The sequence below is a fragment of the Fundulus heteroclitus genome, unplaced genomic scaffold (assembly GCF_011125445.2).
Source record: "Fundulus heteroclitus isolate FHET01 unplaced genomic scaffold, MU-UCD_Fhet_4.1 scaffold_142, whole genome shotgun sequence".
Taxonomy (NCBI): domain Eukaryota; kingdom Metazoa; phylum Chordata; class Actinopteri; order Cyprinodontiformes; family Fundulidae; genus Fundulus; species Fundulus heteroclitus.
The window spans coordinates 273,453-295,904 of record NW_023396554.1 but is presented as its reverse complement, the minus strand read 5'-3'; the positions used below and the strand labels follow the sequence as shown (position 1 = coordinate 295,904).

The following is a 22,452-nucleotide window of genomic DNA, read 5'->3' as shown; positions in this document are numbered from 1 at the left end:
ATTCTCGTGGTATTGTGTTCTCACAAAAGCACAACAATCCATTTTTTCCTGCTTCAACCATTTGTGACTGAACCAAAAACAGCCCAGTCATGTTGTAGTATTGGGGTTTAAAGCAGGAGATACCACTGTGACAACAGCAATAGCTGCCAAGCCCACAGCTGAACCAACATAAACATAGCAGGGTATGAGGACACTTGTAGCTGCTGCCATCACATCTGTTTTGTAAGAATCCACAATTTCTTATTTCAAAGAACAGCAAGAAGTACGTTGACTAGCTTTACTTGTTGTGGTTTCTAAGTATGCTTGCTGCTTATGTAGGAAGGTGGCTGTTTGATGTGCATGTTTTTGTTTCAGCTTTGTTTTGTTGCATTGTTGCATGTATATTTCTGTGCATGCCTTTTGAAGGAGCCACCAGTTCCTATGCCCTCTCTCTGGCCACTGACTGCTTACACAGGTGTGATGTACATAACACCTCAAAGCTACTATATTAACATATATAATATATATATATATATATATATATATATATATATATATATATATATATATATTAGGGCTGGGCAAGTTAACGCGTTAATTTCGCGTTAATTCATTAGACTATTAACAACGATATTTACTTTAACGCGGGTTAACGCATGTTGCTCACATACTTTTATTTTGTGAAGGTCTGTTGCTCCGGTGTAGGGGTTTGAATCAGAACAGTAGGTGGCGATAATGCGCCAATAACCCTAACCCTCGGATTCAAAGAGGAAGAAAGGTGCTGGCCGGAAAAAAACAGCCGACACATGCGGAAGGCGGTGTTTCCCGCAGGAATTTTCTTAGGCGAGGCGGTGAGTTGTCGGTCGTAACAAGTTTTGTGCGGAGCGGGGTCTGCATCGACGCCGTCGGTGAAGTCGCTTCGCGTTTCAAAGTATCCATGTGTTTTTTGCCTGTTTTCCCTGCCATTCACTATATGCACGCGAGAAAGCAACAACAAAAAAACGCGTGTTAACGTCAAATAAATGCAAGCAACGCAAGCATATCGAGTTAGCAAGCATTTCAGTTTAAAGTTCTTCCAGCATCGAATATGACAGAAACAAGTTAGTTGTAACCACTGCCAAGTTAAACTTTGGTATTGAACATAAAATGGTAATGCTGCTTCCTGCGGTTACCTTAGAAATTGCCTGTTTTTGGTAGATTTCTTCCCCATAAAGAGAATTCCCTGTCATTGGCAATAAGCTTTAATTTATTATTATTGCTATTTTTTGTTTTACATGTCTAAGTTGAGCTTTACACTAAATATGTGTTACTGATAAGTGCTACAAATGTTACAACACTTTTGTTCATATATAAAAGTGCTGTCAAACGATAAAAAATTTTAATCGCGATTAATCGCATAATGTCGATAGTTAACTCGAGATTAATCGCAAATTAATCGCATATTTTATCCTTTTATTTCTGAAAGTGTTAAAAAGCATTAAATTACAGTTACTCATTCCTGTATAAACCTTATAGGATCTTCCTATAGGGAAAAACTCAAGAGGATTTTCTCCAAACACAAAATCCCAGTACATTTCAAACCAAACAGGACACTCAGACAGAGGCTTGTGAATCCCAAGGACAAAACACCCAAACCTAAGATGAGCGGAGTGGTGTATGCAGTTCAGTGCAGTGAGGAATGTTCTGATCTTTATATTGGGGAAACCAAACAACCTCTCCACAGACGCATGGCTCAACACAGGGGAGTTACCTCCTCAGGTCAAGACTCTGCTGTCCACCTACACCTTAAGGACAAAGGTCACTCTTTTGAGGACCAAAATGTTCACATTTTGGACAAAGAAGATAGATGGTTTGAAAGGGGTGTGAAGGAAGCCATCTACATTAAGAGAGAAAAAACAACCTTAAACAGAGGAGGGGGCCTTAGGTTCCAACTCTCAAAAACTTATAATACAGCTATTGGGTTAATTCCGGCCAATCATCACCTCAATTCTCACGCGATCAAAACATCGCTCCTTTAAGCCAGGCCAATAACAACCCTAACGATTCCTTGTTACTCAGGAGTGGACCAGTTTCGGTTCAATCTGCTGTCTTAATGGCTTTAACGACCACCCATTACTAAGGGGTGGACCTGTTTTGGTTGAATTTGCATGTTATCTAAGCCATTACAAGGCCTGTGTTAGGCAGTAGTATAAAGCTTGTTACTGCACATTACTCCAGACTTTTTGAATTGAGAAAGCTTCCTGGAGAGGAAGCGGAATGTCTTCAACTTCGAAAAACAAGTCCAGTTGCTTTGTTTTTAACTTTTTTTGGAATGACCATGACCTGGATGACTGAGAATCTTCACCACCCTATAGGATCGAATCAGTTATCAGTCCTTCCACAGTTCGTCTTAAATTGCCCCTATAGCTCTTGCACATACAGTCATTCTGTTAAACCCACATATGAAAACCTTTTCTAGGCATCATTTTTTTTGGTAAAAACAGAAAAGTTTAGTTGTGTTTCTACTGTTTGTCTACACCACAACGGCATGTGTTTTCTCTGATAAACTAGACCTTTTAAAAAGTGATCTAGCTGCATACCAGATGAACAAAACCACCAGATGAATGTGGTTGACTTTTAAACTGCACATCATATGCTTACTCTGCAATCTTCAGATTGCAGTGGGTATACTCTCAGATTGTAGATCTTATTCTGCAATCTTCTGTCTCTCCAGGACCTGTATGCCTCCTGGACTCTGAGGCATGCAGGGAAGATTGTAGCTGATCCCTCATATCCCAGTCACAGACTATTTCAGACACTTCCCTCTGGCAGGAGGCTGCGGTCCATCAGGACCAAAACCTCACGCCACAAGAACAGTTTGTTCCCATCTGCCACCAGCCTTATCAACAAGGCCCAGAGCCACCTGTGACACTGGACACTGCCTCTGTCCCCCGTTCAGGACCTACAAGCTTCTGTGTTACATTAACGCACAGTTTACTGTGTGTATATAGCTTCTGTATATATATATATCTATTCTATCTTATTTTATTTTGTCTACACCATCAACACCATGACAAATTCCTTGTAAGTGCAAACCTACTTGGCAATAAACTTGATTCTGATTCTTTAAATAAAATAAATGAAAAAATATAAATCTAGTCTCAAGATTGTTGCTATATTGTTGTAAAGTGCTATAAAGAAGGTTTTCACAAATGACAAAACCTGCTTTTAGTATAGCAGAATTTAGTCTTGTTTTAATTTTTTTCTCTTTGCATTTTACTAAGACTTTGTGACACTAATACATTTTACTGTACAGTAATCATATGGAAAATGAGGAATAGATAGAGGAATAAGACAGCTAAATAGCTTATATAAGAGACTATAATAGCATATAGTGGAACATTTGAAGCACGAGTGAACCTCACACGCATATCCAGGAGATTATGATATTATTTGTCACTGCATATCCTCTGCATTGAGCCCACCCCTTAACTGTCACAATCTGTGGATCATGCTACTCTCAGTTTTTCACCTTTTAGTATAATTATTTTTGGTCTATAGATTCTGTTTCTTCTGTCTTGTTTCCTGTCAATATTTTGTATTCTGTCCATTATGGATTTATTTAGTTATTCTTGTTTCTATTAGATCCTTACTCTCCTGCCTGCTTGTCTTTAGTTAGAGAGTTTATTTTTTTCATAGTCTGTTTATTTATTATGGTGTTGTATTCTCGTTTTGCTCTGTTTCCCTCCTTGTCTTCTGCGATTGCATTGCCCCCCTCTCTCTGCTTATCATCCTTATTTCAATCACCTATTGTCTCTCTAATTACTTACACGTGCTCTCCTGCTTTCTTCTCTGTTCCCTCCATCCCTATTTAAACTATTACTTGCTCCTCCTTCTCATTGTCAGAGCCTCTGTTATACTATCCCTGCTCTGATTTGTTCCTTGTAGTTTTCCCTGCTCCTCTTCTTTGCCTGCCCAGTCTGTAAATTTGCCCTTTTCATTCCATATTAAACTGTCAGTCCCTTCACCCTGTGGCTCCCTGGCTCTTGTCTGCACTTTGGTCTACCTACAAACACAACACTTACGACATTAGGGAGCATTGGGCTGCCACTGTGCAGCACCTGGGGAGCATTCTAGGGCTAAGAGACTTACTCAAGGACTTAGAGTGGCAGTCTGTTGGATTTGAACACAGACCCTTGCAGCCTCTTCAGGATGCAAGCGTCCAAACACCCTAACCCTACCCCTTAACCCCTAGGCCCCAACCTCTCCATTGTATGTGAGCGAGATTGATAGCAAATGTGAGGGATGTTTACAGCTCTCTATCATACTGACAGCAAATGATTCACTCTGCTTTGGGGTTTTACACCATTTTAACCATTTCTTGTTTCCGCCTCAAACCTACCTGCAGTATGACTAGATATGTATGAGTTGCGGTGCCATTTCCACAACCAGCTATTGGATGATCTGCTACCACATTTTAGCTGGCAAGGCATACATTATTCTACACCTAAAGTGCTACTTCCATACAAAAAAGAAACAGAATAATCTAGACATATTTATGTGTCAGCCTTGATCTCGCTCATTAGCTTAATCTCCATGCTGCAGAGGAAATGCAACCACTTTTATAGTACTTTTAAATGTAACTTTAAAAACTTACAAACTTGCTCTCTAAGTCCCAGCAGCAACAGTCACTCAGATAGCGAACTACCAGACCCCTGATAAAGTCGATGAGTAATATGCTGGCCACAGTGAAGATCATGTCGATGATAGAAAGCTTCAACATCTCCTGAAAACAGATCAACATGTAGATATTATTTTAACTGCTGAAATTATCTACACAAATGAGATTCAAAAATTGTCATTTAGATTTGTGAGTTGGATTTACCAAGAGAATAATTTATTGGCACATTTCATTAATCATACTGAGCTGTGTTGAGGTGAATGAGGTGTCTAAAACTAAAATGACTCAGTGTAAGTATTTATGCGTCTTTTATCTGTATTAAACATGTCTAATACACTTTAAGGTCTTACATCTTAACCTTTATTCCGATAATAAACTTTCTAGAATATATTCCAGTGTTGACCCAGCATGTGTAAAATGCCTTGAAGACCATTGGGCTTGTTGGCCAACCCAATCTCCCTAAAAAACGTGTAATAGCCACGTCGGTTGGTCAGTGAATAAATCTATTTTCCAAAAAAAAAAAAAAAAGAAAGAAAGAAAGAAAAACTTTGAAAATACATCACATCTCAGTGGGAAACATATTCTGAATAGCAATACTGTTATAGAATGGATAATGTGTTAGGGACAAAAAGATGCCACATCATTTGCTGAAAATGAAAATTTAACAAGAGGCTTAATTGAAATTCACCAAGAAAATGAAACTTGAAAAACTGATAAGCAGGCTAATCCAACATCTGAAATGTTGAAAAATAAAATAGAGATTTTTGCTATGTTAGCTTCCTTTCATTGTCTCTCTATTAAATACAGGATATAATTTCAAAATTTTCTACTCACGGCTATGTCTCCCCATTATTACCCCTATCATATCACCTAATTTTAAAATCTGAATTTAATTTAGGAGGTGCTTTCATCTTAGAAAGTTGTGTGTTCTCGCCTCTGATGAACAATCATCTTTTTCAGGCATCCAAAATTGATGTGACAATTGATATCTGGAATAAAAGATTTGTTGTACTTCTCTCTTTGGACCTTTTTGACAAGGGTACACATTCATGTCTTTTGAAAAGTTGCTGAAATATTAATCCAAACCCCCATCCATTTTTAGATGTATGCAACTTAGATGTCTTGTAAACAAATATTTTTCTCTACAATCTTTGCCAATACAGAATGTTATTGCTGACATACTAGCCCTTAACCCTTATGCAAAGAGTAGTATTTCCAAATATTTATGATTCAGAATATTAATGCATTGTCATGGGAATAGACAAGAATAGCATTGGGACAATATCTTAATAAAAGGAGTTTTGGCAGCACTGCTTAGAAAGTATTTATGCTTCTTTTATCTGTATTAAACCATGTCTAATACACTTTAAGGTCTTACATCTTAACCTTTATTCCGATAATAAACTTTCTAGAATATATTCCAGTGTTGACCCAGCATGTGTAAAATGCCTTGAAGACCATTGGGCTTGTTGGCGAACCCAATCTCCCTAAAAAACGTGTAATAGCCACGTCGGTCCACAGGGGGAAACGTAGCATTGTCACAATTTGGCTCCTTGATAAGTTTCAGTCCTACACTTTATTTGGCCAATTCATTTACATTTGCTTGCAACTGTGAAAGAGAAGATAATACTTTTGAAATATGCAATTAATTAAGTATGTATAAACAGCACACAAAACTTTTACCTAAAAGTGATTTGAAACGCTCACATGTAATATCAAAACAACTATATGCTTCATTTAAGATCCCTCAACCATGGCAATAATAGCTGTTATGATTTCTTGTGTAAAAAGAGTAGGGCACAGTGCCAAACCTGCCAATTCCAATGTTCTCTGGCAAATGCTTGTCAGCTCCATGGTGCCAGGCAGTGAGCACACTGCCTACTACAGGAGAATGGTCCTTCTGTCCACCTTCATTAAGCCTTTTTTCTGATGGTGTGGTCAGAGACAGTAATGCTAGTGGCCTGCTGGAGGTCACTTTGTTAGACTCTGGCAGTTCTCATCCTGTTCCTCCTAGGATAAGGAGCATATACCATGGAAGAAGCTTTTTTTCTCTTGTTGTAGGTGTCATAGTTTAATATTGACTATTAATTTATTATATTTACTAAATCAAATGCAAGCACTGTGCTGATAACGGACTACACTGGACTATTCTTACTGGCCTTGTTTACCTTACAATAAAAACGGAAAATAAAACAAGAAAAGGAGCACTGGTCCTGTTGATGGGTTAAGGACCTCTGAATGTTCTCTTGATTGTGTGCTGGGAGACAAACCAAACCTTCTGGCAATGGCAAGTACTCATGTGAACTCCTGGTAGACTTGGACTGGGAGCTGCTTGGAGAAAGGATCTGCAAATAAACTCCTCTGTGCATCCACAATACAGTCTCTGGTTCTCTGTCTCTGGGTCAGTTGGTGGGAGATGGTGTCCAACAGTTATGTTATTGTTGCCACAGTCCTTTCTCCCACCACCTGCACTGGGTTAAGGAAACCCGTGGTTAGGTAAGCCGTAACTGCTTCCTTGTAGGGCCTTGTTTCAGAAAGAATGATCTACCCTGAGTAGTTCTACTTCACACTGTCATAATGAGCGTTTTTGGTTTCAGAACAGGTGGTATAAATCAGGTAACTAAACTCAGTGTCCAATAAACCCTGAGTTAAACACAAGCAGATAAAGAGATTCACCATGGCAACGTCAGGAAATAAGCCTCGCAGTGTGCATTTCCCGTGAGTGGAATTAGAACTATTTAATGATGGCACATGGAGAATATTAAACCATAATTAACAAAAAGAAACAATATTGTTGCTGAAAAAAGTGAGTTAGCGGGAGAGAATTGCTGAAAAAGTCAAATCATGAGTGATATAAGTATTATTTGACAGGATAATTAAAGCTGTATCCTCACATTACACTCATTTAACACCCCAAAAAAGGAGAGGGGGGAGCACTGATTACATGTCACGGTGCAACTCAACAGGCATAAAAAAGGACATGACAGCCAATCAAGATTAAGTATGAAAACACAATTTAATCAGGTAAGTTTAAGTTATAAGTTATTCTTATGTTTAACCTTAAACAACTACGTAAAGCATTGATTGGCTATATTCAACCTATGCTATTAACGATGAGATGGTGTGAGTTTTTGAAATAACTGATATGTTCTTTCAACTTTGTGACAGAACTTGGCTTCACACACCCTTCTAAAAATGAATTGACACTGATTTTCTTGTAGGTGTTTAATTTGTGCCAAGCTCACTTTATACTAACAATATGATATAGGCTATATTTATATTTTAAGTTGAAGTAAAGGTGCCATTATTTAAGTATGTGCTGCGGCCGTAACAGTGTTACAGGGGGGTCGGGGAATCCTCAAACACATGCAAACAAAGGAATGTAAGTGTCATGCAGCCAATTAAACCTATAGTTTATGAATGGAAAAAACTAGAGCGTGAAGATGGGCCGGTGCTAGCAGTTTGGGTGCCCAAAGTGCAAATGCTTTGTGGTGCCCCCCGCCAACCACACACACGGCATGAGAACAATAATACAGTATTGATCAATGTTTTTTTTTTTCTTTTTTTTTTACTACAACAGTAAAAACCTCCAAAGGTTCTCTCTGTTTCTCTCCCTGTCAGCCACCACTGAGGGGCATCCACAGCTCATCTGAGCACACCGAGTAGGAGAGGTGTCAGGTGTCACCCTGACTGTTTAAAGCAGGGATGTCAAACATACGGCCCGCAGGCCGGTTGCCACCAACATACACCAACTATTTTCTGCATATAAATGCATTTTAATATGTCCTTAAGCAAAAGATAAACAGTTTGCTTAAAAAAAAAGTGCAAATAGGAATTTGAACTCCTTCATATCAAAGAACAAAAAGTTTGCTTAAAAAACTGATTGCATAGTCTTTGTGTATTAAATAAATGCATTTAACATGTCCCTCATAAGCAACAAAGACAAAACATTTGCTTAAAAAAGTGCAAAAGGAATTTGAACTCATTCATAACGACGAACTAAAAAGTTTTAAAAAACTGATTGCAAATAGCTCTACAGCGGCTCTGGCAGCTCCAGAGTACTTCTCATATTTAACCTTATGCAAGGTGTTGTAATGTCGACTTAAGTTGTAATCTTTCACGGCTGATAATGTCTCCAAACAAACTATACACATTGGTTTTCCTTTGAATTCGGTGAAGAGGTACTCTTCTTCCCATTTTGTCTGAAAAATGCAATTTTCTTGGTCAAGTTTTCTCTTTATGCCACTGCTAGTGGCTATAGCTCTTGACTTTCTTCCTTGCTGATGAAAAGCGGCCCGTGCCCGCTATTGTTTGGGTACAGCGCGCCCTCTTTCAATCAAAAGTATAATTACAAGTTTTTTTTGTTTTCTTTTGTTTTTATTATTATTAAATTATTAATGAGCTATTCGCGGGCCGCACTGAGAGATGACAAGAGCCACGTGCGGCCCCCGGAACGCCAGTTGCCTATCCCTGCCATAGAGTCTACCACAGAGTCAAAAACAGATCTTCTGGTCTTCAGACAACTATTGAAAAGCAGTTAAAAATGAGGAGGGAAAAAATATGTTTTTAGCCTCCACCTGCAGCACCACTCTTGTTTCTAGGGTCATTTCATTGTTTAGTTATTCTTTAGTGCACCTGTTGTAAATTTCATCAACGCTAAAACAGCTTACAGTGATTAGAAACTCCCTCTACTTCTGAAATGACCAGATCAATACTCCAGGGATTTAACGGAATTTATGCTATACTCTGATTGAAATGTAATTTTGTATTGTTGTGAGAAGTGTACATAATATGTGCACTGTCCAATTTGTACTATATGTGTATATTAGCTATAGTGGTGCCTTGATTTGCAAATGTATTTCATGCCGTGATGGAGCTCATAATTAAAATTTTCTACATGTCAAATTAATGTTCCCCAATGAAACATATTGAAAAGTTAGTAATCAGTTAGGGACCACCAAAAAATGCTGCAATTCTTTTGGTACATCGTTTTGAAGAAGAAAAATTTACTTAGCATTAATGGATATGGTATTGTAGAACAACACAATGCAATCAAATGTACTGAAATAAACAGGTTTTATTGAGTACAGTACAACAAGGTGGCGCCAAAACAGGGACCTGATAAGGGTCCCAGATGTAAAGGTGCATAGCAGCAGGCGTTTTTTGATAAAACACCTAATGTAAACAATCCAAAGGGAGTAGGATAATCAGTGACTGGTGTAGCTGCCATTTACAACAATTGCAGTAACTACATAGTGTGTAAGAGAGGGACAGCTTTATTGAGGGTACCTGAACAGACTCAGACAGTGAAGTTAGGAGCCATTCGTCTCCGCTCATCACTATTCAAGGCGCAACGAGAGGCTTTGGGGACAGAGATTTCGAGATGACAAAGACGGAGCGATGGAGGAAGAATTTGAACTTCCAGAGTCGCAGGAGCAGATAGTGCCCTCCCTGCACACGCTGGCAGAGCAACTAGTCATGCCCACTTCAAAGCTGGACCAATTCCCCATAGGGGATAGATACAAAACCTGGGCACCATCAGTAAAGAAGATGATTCATGAGCACAACCAGGGGCTCGCAGTGAGCCATTTGGAGGGTCTGCTGAATCATCCCCTTAAAGAAAGCAGCATGTACCACTGCACCATAACCTGGAATGGGTTTAGACTGGCAGTGGTGCAAAAACCCACCAAAGTCCCAAAAAAATTAGAGAACCTGAAATGGATGAAATGGTGGGTTAACCTTTATTGAACTGTGGCAAGATGGAAGGATAATATCAGTATGCAGCCCTTCGGAGAAGTGCAATATGATCATCAAGATTGGCATCCAGGGAAGCATGGTTGAATGGTATAGGATAGATCGACAAGCTGCTCCTAAACACAAGAAGCTTGTGGGGGAGCTGACCAAGATAACCCAGTTGAAACAGCAATCAAAAAGTAACTAGTTTTAGAACTTGATGCAGAGAGTCTTCATGAGGTGCAAGGTAACAACAGCAACCACAACCTGTCCCTAACTCACACCAAATTACAGCATGCGATCATGTGTACCCACCCTAATGCCCACACATACAGGCTCTTATAACCATACACACAACGACACAAAAAAATAAATGCCGTACGCACAACTGTACTCGCCATGCACACATTATATTTCAAGGTCCAGGTACTAATACTTATATCCAGAGGAACCAGCTCCCAGACCCAGGAGGTGATCCCCTTCATTTGTGGGTAGAGAAGAGCAGACTTCTCTACTCAGCCATCAGCTGAAACTAGTGCTGGGTACTGCCCATACCCAAGCAAACCCAGCCCATAACCCTACCCCTACCCTGTCCCCGATAACCCCCAACCCCATTCATGTAGGGACAGGGCCAACACAATCTGAATCAATCAGACAAATAGAGCCACTGATTAGAGTGAACACCCGCACCACAAAGTACAGCGGCAGGGCAACAGCTCAATACACTCAAGTGCAACAATGCAGACATCATTGAGCCCTGCATCCACACTGAACCCACATCAAGACAGGATCAACCCACCCGCCAAGCAGCTCCCAGAGGCTGCGGCACACACACACACGCAACATCAAAGCCACTGTAACGTAGACTCACAGGGGACCACCGACCAGCCCAACTCTACGCCCTGTTATGCCAGAAGCTGTTTGAATATGCTTATTATTATTATTAATTATAATTTGGTATTATAATTTAAGTAATAAATCATTCAACTCAAAATTCTGCTATAACAAAATATAGTTCAAATGGTGGTGATGTTAGCTATAAACTTGTAAGGATTTATACTATTAATGCATTAGTTAATTAGCTGTTATGAACTCATTTATGCTGGAATAAATGATCTGGTCGGACTTTCAACCGACGAGGTTTATCCAGCAGGCTCTGAGAACCCCAATGTAACTGCAATTAGAGTTTAAATCCTTATTTCTCATCACCATCTAATGATATTGTCTCTGTATTAATATCAGATGTTAACTCCAAAGGAGGTTAGCTCTGAATTCTGAATAACCATGCAACTGTGAATTAGATTGAACACAAAACAATTTCTATTCCGCAGTTGTTGTTTTTATTGAACCAAAAGCAATTCCCTGTTACAGTAATTCTCTGATTCAACGACTTTGGAAATGTTACTCACTACTAAACAACACATGCAAAATATATGTGGAAATAAACGAACAAACAAAATAAATGGATTAACATGAGCTGTTAGCGAATCTAAGTTCAGCTCACAGTCGTTTAACACCACATTTCAGTCACCTGACACCCTTCCAAGATGGCGACTATGATGACGTATGATCTACCAATTTGCGTGATGCGTGAGGGGAGGTCCTAATGATGTAACCACGCTTACGCTGATGGGGTAATACCTCGCTTCGAGAAGGCGTGGCTAACTGGGAAGTTTAAACGGAGACCGCGAACTGAGCTCGGACAAAAAGATTGCACCTGCTGATAAGCAAAGTGAAGATGGAACAAAGAGAGAGGAAAAGGATGAAAAAGTTGAAGAATCGACTCACGGTGGAGTCTCCACGGACCACAAACAACAAACAACAGCCAAGTCACTTTCGCAAATGCATGCACATACAAAAAAAATATTCAGCAAAATAAATCCAACTTCGTCGTGGAGTAAAAAGCATTAACCTACACCTACAAAGTTCCTAACGCCTGCCTAGGCACTTCTAAACACCCTTGTGGGTGAAAAAGAAATAAAAGGGGAGAACCCCGTTACTTTGAGGTGATCCAGGAGTGGAATCCCGGCTTTGGGGTCCGCGAGCGCTCCGACTAACGCGGCGTCCTGAATGCGTCTCTTCCTCCGGGCTTACAGTCGCTTTGTTGGCCAGACAAAGCGGGGTCCTCTTCGATCACTGGGAGATAAGGCGGCTCTCAGTCTTTTGATCAGAGGGAATTTAAAAGTACTTATTTTAGTCGACCTCCTGCGTCAGCAAAGCAGGGTATCAGGTTTGCTTTGAAAAATATCGGTCCAGCGAGAAACTTGAGCACGTGGCGTGTGGGTAATTAATCCACAGAGTGAAACAGCTGTGTGTCTTCTCAGGTTGGCAGCGCGCCAGGAAAGAAGAAAGATTGTCGTGTGTAGCCGCAATAAATACATTTTCCCTAGTAACGTTATCTCTCCGCTCCGTTGTTAGGGCGGCGACCATTTTTGGGCCGTGTTGCATAATGGAAGTTGGTGGCCATTTTGACCACATTGCATCATGGGAATTGCGGTCCGTCACATCCCGAATTAATGCAGTTTTGTCATGTCCCATAATGGCATAACAGCCCTTTGCCCGAACCATCCAAAACCTGGCGACTCCACCCAAGAAATGGTACATAACTCCCCACCACACATGCTGCAACTCCCCTCAGCACCCTTAACTGGTTTCACCAACCTCCTCCCCGGACACAACAGCAAACAGAATACCACACTGCAGAGTCCAACTCCCCTCTCTCCTTTTCTTTCTCCTCCATGTCCTTTGCCTTTGAAATAATCCCAAAATAATGTTGAATAAAGCTTTTCATGTACATTTATATATCAAGCAGTCTTTTTGCAAAAGCCATACTGATTCATTTGTGAAGAGTAAATCTGTTGGACTTTTTGCCACTAAGAACACAATTTTGAGTGCTCATCTGCCAAACAGGACATGTTAAAATGTATAGTACAATATAATCAGATGGCATAAAATACTGACTGAGTTTTAGAAGGAGTGAAACAAATAATTGTTTCTTTTTCATGGAGTTTTGCTGTTTCGACCGCACTTTCCTCATGTACATTTGCTCACATTCAACATGTCCAATTTACCTGTGCAAATTCTCAATTATCCGGTTAATTTCAACAGCAAACAGTTGTCACAACAGTGGAAATGGTGTCATTCCATGTGTCAGGAGTTCTGTCCCTGCAGCGGACAGGAGGACTGAGTTTGAGAAACTCAGGAGAAATTTCTCCAAACACAACATACCAGTAAACGTAACAACACTCTCAGACAAAAACACCCAAACCACAGTTGAGCTACATTGTGTATGCGGTCCAATCCAGCAAGGACTGCTCAGACTCCTGTACTGGAAAAACTAACCAACAACTACATAAACACATGGCACAGCACAGGAGGGCCAGTAGCTCGGGGTAAGATTCAGCAGTCCACTTGCACCTCAAGAACAAAGGGCACTCTTTTGACAACATTGATGTCCATATTTTGGACAGGAAAGATAGTTTGAAGGAGGGGTGAAAGAAGCCATCTTGGTCCAAAGAGAAAAGCCATCATTAAACAGAGGGGGAGGATTGCGCTTCCAACTCCCCCGTGTTTACAGCTTGGTCCTCCAACACATTCAAAAGAGATTACATCAGCAGTCATATCATGATTCAGGTGACCAAGTACTCCACTCACACCAAGCAATGGCTTCTAACTATCCAGGACAGTGACGGCTGGGTCATTGATTTGCATTTGACTTACTAGAATGTGCCTAGCAGGATGAGCCTCCATGTCCTTAAAAACAGCAACATACAAAAGTCCAGTTCCCTCCGATTTAAGCCTGTTTGCTGTAACCTGTCCGATTCAATCTGTTTCATCCTCCCTTTCAGAATGTCTTTTAAATGAATTACATAATTGTCATTAAATGGCGCATGTTCTTCATCAGTTGCAATTTCTGGTGGGAATTCCTTATGACTAAAGTGGGAATCTTTCTCCCACAGTCCCCACAAATTCTCCTTATCGCTCTTGTAAAGAGAAATATTGTGAATGCACATTCAAGATGGTAACAGAAATATAACGTTACACATGTGCAGCTGCACTTGTAGCTCCTCTGCTGCAGCATTCAGGATGGCATTCCCTGCACCCACTAGGCTGTCTGAAGTTTGCTTGTAAGTACATTTTTTGTTCTTAAGTCGAAGCAAAAAAAACATCTGAGAGATGGCTTGTTGGGACCACTGATTGTGTGTGTGTGTGTTTGTGCGTGCGCACATGTATGTCTATTGTTGTGAGGACCAATTTGACATTAGTCCAACAATTGTATGGGCAATTGGCATTGTTGACTTTTTGCCAGGTCTACACAATGCAAATTGGGCTAATGCTTAGGTTTAGGGGTAAGGTGTGACTTGAGTTTAGGTTAGGTATGTACTAGGGTTAGGTTCAGGGCTAGGAAGCAGAAAGGAAGGTTAGGAAGTTAGAAGGCAACAAAAAAATGAATGGAAGTCAATGGAAGGTCAAGACAACGAAGTGCATACCAACATCTGTGTGTGTCTAATGAAAACTGAACAATAACAAGGGAAACCTGTCCAACATAGGTCTCCCAGCACTGGTCTTGCTGAGAACGAGCATTCTTCTCAAAAGACGTCTTGTTGTATGCGATCACAGAGCTGCTCCTGTTGATCAAGTTGATTGCTGTGTTGATGGTTGCCACGGTGCTGCTGTGATGCTCAGGCACAGAAATCCTTGATACTTGGGTAGGAAGGTTGGATATGGTGGAGCTGGCATCAGTCCAGTTAACTGAACTCACTTGAGGCTGAAATAAAAAACATATTAGTTCTTATTGAATTTAATTCATTTATCTAGTGCTGATTCACAATACCCCATCTCAAGGCACTCTACAAAGTCAATTCTGTAGATAGATTTGTTAAAAAGTTATCTTTCAAAGAAAACCCTGATTGGTTAAAAAGAAACTCAGCAGATTGCATCGAGTCATTCATTTGCAGCATTCATTCGTCCTAGAGGAGCATTTAGTGACAGTGGACAGTCGCTTGAATTGTGTTGTTAACTTTGCAGCAATCCCGCATAGAGAGGTCTGCATGCAGTGACAGTGAAAAGGAAAGCTCCTCTTTAACAGGAAGGAACCTCAAGCAGAACCTGGCTGTCAGGATCCCAAGAGATGTGATTACTTATGTCAGCACCCTGGGGATCCCGCAATCTGTAAATATGTTACTCTTTTGTATCGTCCATCTTTAATTCCTCATTTGTGTTACCCGTTTAGTTTTCTGTTTAGGTTTATTAGATTCTGATGTGTTAGCTCTGGCTTCTGTTAGTTTGTGTCCCTATTATTTTATTAGTTCTGTTAGATCCTTGTTTTATGCTTGTCTTCTTCAAAATTAGGTTAGATACATTCTTATTATTACATTCAGCTCCTGTTTAAATTTACTTCTGTTTGTAGTCTTTTATCTGTTAGACCGGTCCCTTGTTAGTTCAGTCTCCCCCATGTCAGGCCATTCTCTATTTTCCATGTGAGGTTTTATTAAATTCCTGCACCTGCCAGTTCATTACCCTTCCTTTCCTCCAGCCTGATTGCATCCATCGATTCACATGTGCCTTATTACCACCCTATTGTTTCTCTAAGTCTCTTCCCCTTTAAGTTCAGTCCATATCGCCAGACACATTGTCAGTTCCTCCTTCTTCATCCATGTTTCTTCCCTACTCTGTTGTGTTTCTGTTTCTCTCCCACTCTATAAGCTTTATTTATCTATCTATCTAATAAACCATCATCATTCAACATGCTACTCCCGAGCACCTTATCTAGGTTTCAGTCTGGCTTCTAAAAACATGATGCTAGCTTACTGTGAACAGCCATCTGCCATGACCAACTGGAGGTTTGAGAAGACAGAGCATACACACACACTAAACATAGAAGTGCTTATTTAGGGGTACTGTACTTTCTACCAGGAAAAAAGTAAAAGGTTAATGGCAGTAGAATCTCATTTAAGGGCTTCAGCAGTTTAAGCAAAGCTAAAAAACTAAAACTTTCACTCCCATTTAGTTCAGCTAAGTCATGATAACTCGACTTCTGTTGCATAAAAATCTGTGTATAGTTCGTTCTTTGTGTCATGATATTTTTCTAGGATGAACCCGGACACAGCACGCACACACAGAGCTAGTTCTTAGAAGAGAGTTTATTGAACATGATGAACCTAGAGTCTTTCAACAGACGGAGGTGTAGGTTGCAGAAGCTGGCCGGCAGGAGGCGTGTGGAGAGACTGACCGGGAGGAACTCTGGAGCCGAAGACTAGCGACCAGGACGGAGCATCTGAGCTGAGGACTTGGAGACCGGAACGTCTGAGCCGAGGACTTGAGACCGGAACGTCTGAGCCGAGGACTTGAGACCGGAACGTCTGAGCCGAGGACTTGAGACCGGAACGTCTGAGCCGTGGACTTGAGACCGGAACGTCTGAGCCGTGGACTTGAGACCGGAACGTCTGAGCCGTGGACTTGAGACCGGAACGTCTGAGCCGTGGACTTGAGACCGGAACGTCTGAGCCGTGAACTTGAGACCGGAACGTCTGAGCCGTGGACTTGAGACCAGAACGTCTGAGCCGTGGACTTGAGACCAGAACGTCTGAGCCGTGGACTTGAGACCAGAACGTCTGAGCCGTGGACTTGAGACCAGAACATCTGAGCCGTGGACATGAGACCAGAACGTCTGAGCCGTGGACTTGAGACCATAACGTCTGAGCCGTGGACTTGAGACCGGAACGTCTGAGCCGTGGACTTGAGACCAGAACGTCTGAGCCGTGGACTTGAGACCAGAACGTCTGAGCCGTGGACTTGAGACCGGAACGTCTGAGCCGTGGACTTGAGACCAGAACGTCTGAGCCGTGGACTTGAGACCGGAACAGCTCACCAGGAGAAGAGAACAGGAGTGGGAACAGAGCTGAGCTGGATCTAGGTTGAGACTGGAACAAAAACAAAGGTGACAGAAAGTCTATTGGCTGACTGTAAAAAAAACTGAGCTGACAAGGATTCTGGCAGAGACGGAGCGGGAGTGAACACTATGGACCGGCGACGAGAACTTCTTCTTCTTCTTCTTTTCTATTATGGCGGATCACAAGCAACTTTAAGGTGCATACCGCCACCTACTGTACATGAGTGTGTAGTAGCGTTACTTCACATCTATTAGATTCTATTTTTCAATTTTGTATTCTTAAGATAAATAAACAATGCTTTCCTTAATTTATGAATATCTGTTATGTTCCCTTCATTTCCTAATATACCTTTAAGATTCCATTCATGCCCTATACTTCTAACTATTCTCTTTAATTCTTCCCTTTCAAGTTTATATGACTTACAGTTCATCAGCATGTGTTCTACATTTTCTTTTTCTCCACATCTCTCACATCACTATTTTTCCTTCCTATTAAATAAAGCATGTCATTTAAGTAGGTATGACCTATTCTTAATCTACTAATTATTATTTCTTCTCTTCTGTTTCTTTCATTAATGCTTCGAATTCGAACTGACTTTTGCACTTCATATAATCTTCGTCCTTTCTTATCTTCATTCCATATTTTTTGCCATTCCTCCATTTCTTTACTTTTAATAAGTGATTTCCCTTCCCCTTTCCCAAAAGGAATTGAAATTGTTATGTCCCCCTCCAAAGCCCTTTTAGCTAATGTATCTGCCTTTTCATTGCCTTTTACTCCTTCATGTGCTGGTACCCAACAAAACCAAACATCTATGCCACCCCTATATAATCTAAATAAAATATTATGAATTTATAATATCAAATATTTTCTATTATTTCCTTCTCCCTTAATACTTTCCACTACTGCTCTAGAGTCTGTGCACACCACCACCCTGATTGGTCGAATCTCCTCCACCCATTGCAAGCTTAATATAACTGCCACCATTTCTGCTGTAAAAACCGACAATTGATCTGATATTCTTTTATAAATACATAAACTCTGGAACATATATTCCTATTCCCACATATCCTTTTAAATTCTTAGAACCATCTGTAGAAATTTTAAGGTAATTATTATATGTAGTTCTTAAATAAATATAATTTTTTATCCCTATTTCATTTAAATTCCAATCATTTTTCATTGTATTAATTTGCAAATCTACATTAACCTCTGGTATTAGCCATGGAGGAATAACGCTAATTGGGTTAAATTGAGCTATTTCCTTGTCTTCTAATCCATACTTTTTAATCCATTTCCTAACCATCCATCCAAATCCATTACTTTGGAACTTCACATATTCCCAACAATTTTGTATAATAGTTGAATTCACATGATTATCTATATTACTTTTAATTTTCATCCAATATGCTAAAGCTAATTTAATTCTCCTCATTTCCAGTGGAGTTTCCCCATTTTCAATTAGGAGAGCATTAATAGGTGTTTTTATTGCTCCTGTACATATATACGTAAAGCTCTACACTGTATTCTTTTTATTTTTTGTAATGATGTTTTAGCTGCTGCTCCATATATAATACTGCCATAATCTATTATTGCTCTCATGAGAGCCCTGTATATGCTTAATAATGACTGTTTATCTGCCCCCCAATTATTTCCAGCCACAGCCTTTAACAGATTAATAACTTTTTTACACTTGGTTTCTAAGTTATCTGTGTTTTCCATGAGTAAGAACTGTCCAACCATAAACCTAGATATTTATATTCTGTTACTCTTTCTAAAGTCTGTCCATACAATGTTATTGTTTCTATATTAATATTTCTCTTCTTTGTGACAACCATATAACAAGACTTGCTTGCTGATAATTTGAAACCCCATTCATTAGACCATTTTTCTACTTTACTAATTGCTTTTTTAATATTTTCTACCACATATTTAATATTTTCTCTTTCATCCATATGGCCCCATCATCTGCATACAGTGCAGATTTTATACATCTATCAGTATCATAGAAAATATCATTGATCATTATATTAAATAAAATTGGACTAATTACACTACCTTGAGGTATTCCATTTTCAACATTATATTCATTTGAATAATCATTCCCAACTTTTACTCTTATTTTTCTATCTAGTAGAAAATTTGCTATCCAATTATACATTCTCCCACCTATTCCCATCTGTTTCATTTTTATAAGTAATCCTTCTTTCCATAGTGAGTCATATGCTTTTTCTATGTCAAAAAATACTATAATCATTATTTCCTTCATTTTTAAAGCTTTCTCTATGTTATTGCTGACTCTAATTAGAGCATCTATTGTTGATTTTCCTGTTCTGAATCCACATTAATATTCATTAATTAAATTATTCTTCTCAAGAAAGTGTCCTAATCTATTAACCATTAATTTCTCCATCCATTTACTTAAATGAGAAGTAAGAGCTATTGGTCTGTAATTATTTGGACAGGTAGAGTCTTTACCTGGCTTATTAAATGGTAAGATTATTGCCCTTTTCCAACTATTTGGTATTGATCCTTCTTTCTATATTTGATTAAATAATTCTAATATTAATTTCAGTGTTATTTCCGGAATCTGTCGAAACATAGCGTAGCATAATTGGTCCTCCCCTGGAGCTGAATATCCTGTCCCTTTCAATACTGTTTTTATTTCTTTCATGGTTATATTCATATCTAAAGTTGACATATATTTTTGACATTTTTCTAGTAAGTCTTTATGATTTCCAAGTTTTTGGATCATCTGCCTCCTATGAATATCTGTCAAGTGATCACCACTATGAACTGCCGCAAATGTCTCTCCTAATAACTCTGCCTTATCTTTATTTATAACCAATACCTCCTGTTCTCTGACTAAGGATGGAATATTAACATTGTTCTTTTTCCCCGTCATTTTTCTAAACATTGACCACACATTCTTTATATTTATTTCTCACCTATTGATGAACAATATTCTCTCCACGTTTTCTTTTTTTGCATCCTTTATAGTTTTCTGAGCTTTTGCTCTTTTCCTTTTATAATAACTAAGGTTTTCGATTGTTAGATTTTTCTGTAGTATTTTAAAAGCTTTATTACAATCTTTAATTGTTTTACTACATTCATTATTCCACCAAGGAACTACTTTCTTCTGACCTTCACTTTTATTTTTGGTATGCTGTAATTTGCAGCATTTATAATATGTTCTATTATTTGATTTGTACACTCTTCAATATTACCTTCTAATGTTACTATATGTCTTGTTTCCTCACATTTTGTTTTAAAGTTAAACCAATCAGCTTTATTAAAGCACCATCTTATTAATGTAAACTCTTCTTGTCTATTTATATTATCATTAATTATTGTACATACTGGAAAGTGATCACTCCCTAATGTAGATTCCCCATTTACATCCCATTCCTATGCACTAACAAGACAATCAGATATTAATGTAATATCTAGACATGAAATTGTATTTTTATGTATATTTACTCTTGTACCTTTTCTATTAGGCTGTACAGTGGCGCAGTGGGTAGCGCTGTTGCCTTGCAGCAAGAAGGTCCTGGGTTCGAGTACACCCCTGGGTCTTTCTGCATGGAGTTTGCATGTTCTCCCTGTGCATGCGTGGGTTCTCTCCGGGTACTCCGGCTTCCTCCCACAGACCAAAAACATGACTGTTAGGTTAATTGGCTTCTCCAAATTGTCCTTAGGTGTGAGTGTGTGAGAGAATGGTTGTTTGTCCTGTTTGTCTCTGTGTTGCCCTGTGACAGACTGGCGACCTGTCCAGGGTGTACCCCGCCTCTCGCCCGGTGAACGCTGGAGATAGGCACCAGCAACCCCGCGACCCCATGAGGGATAAAGCGGTTTGGAAAATGGATGGATACCTTTTCTATTATTAAGACAAACTAATGACCTTTCATCCATTAATTCTTCCACTATTTTACCATTATAATCCGTCTTCTTGCTACCCCATAGACTGTTGTGAGCATTAAAATCTCCACACCAAACTTCTCTTCTATGTATTTTCCCTATTTCCTTAAATATTTCATTATCTAGATTTTTACATGGATTGTAATAATTAATTACATGGATTGTAATAATTAACTAGAAAAATTTCTGAAGAAATTTAGTAAGGCGCCTGCCACTTGGTGCGTACCGTACCGTCAGAAATAGCAACAGGAATAACACTGCGAATTTCAGCTTCCTACGGTCTTCACAGCCCCCGCGGCGGGCGTCGAAAGTTGCCATTGTATCCCAATTGAGCTTCTCCCTCTGGCCCTCAGAGTTCCGTCGTCATGGAAACTCACGCCTGCAGCTGGCCCGTCTACTCAAGTGCAGACACTTTGTGTCATAGACTGCCTATTGGATTATAATGGAGAACTTTGCCCCGAACAATGCTTCATATCTCCTGATCCATAAATGGTAGAGACGTAATTTTTTCTGTGTTTAGTTCGTAACGGATAGGGGAAGAAGAAAAGCTATCGTTTTTTGCTAGAAAAAGTTTAATAAAGGCGTAAAAAATTATGATCTAAATGGGATTTTTATGGATTTTCAGAAATCCTCTAAAAAGGGTCCCGAACAAATCGCTGTAACTCAAAAAGTATAAGAGATATCAAAATAATTCTTTCACCATGAGTATCAGCAGGCTTTTGATGACCATGTAGCTCATTTTCATATTTTTACAAAAATCGGTGTAGGCACAGCGACGATGTAAAAAAGTGGATGATGTGGGAAACTGCAGCTCCAAAGCGTTTTCAGGATTTTGCACATTCGCTACTCCCGAACAAATTGTTCCTGCGGAAAAACCGTAACAGTTATCCAAACAATTTCTTTTTTGTGAGTGCCAGAAGGGTCGGGACATTCATGTGTGAAAGTCTCATGCCTGTACATAAAACGGTTTAGGAGTAGCGACGATGCGAAAACATGGGATGTTTTGGATTTTCAAACGTGACTTTTCAAAACCGCTCCATAGGAAATGAATGGGGGAGGTTTCGGGTTTGTGTCGGTCTGAGGTGATTTGTGAAAAATCTATAAATGCCACATCAATGAGGGTTACATTTCCCGAATCCTGACAAAAATACCTACGTTTTGATGTATAATTTGTCTACGTAGAATGAAAATTGAACGAGTAAGCTCAAGTTGTTCGGAGTTTTGAAATCTTTAAAAAAGCTAGAGTGGGCCACTCCAGCGGTTGGAGAATTC

At 39.6% G+C, this 22,452-nt stretch overlaps 1 protein-coding gene across 2 annotated transcripts in view; it reads right to left on the bottom strand.

Moving 5' to 3' along the window:
- Positions 1 to 22,452, bottom strand: part of LOC105921439 (transmembrane channel-like protein 3) — a 141,279-nt gene that overhangs the window by 30,436 nt on the left and 88,391 nt on the right. For both annotated transcript variants that reach the window (XM_036129149.1, XM_036129150.1), the window contains 2 exons: positions 14,910 to 15,140; positions 4,616 to 4,744 (listed from right to left, as the gene is read on the bottom strand). In XM_036129149.1, coding sequence (XP_035985042.1) covers positions 4,616 to 4,744; positions 14,910 to 15,140 — 360 coding nt within the window. The remainder of the gene's footprint in view (positions 1 to 4,615; positions 4,745 to 14,909; positions 15,141 to 22,452) is intronic.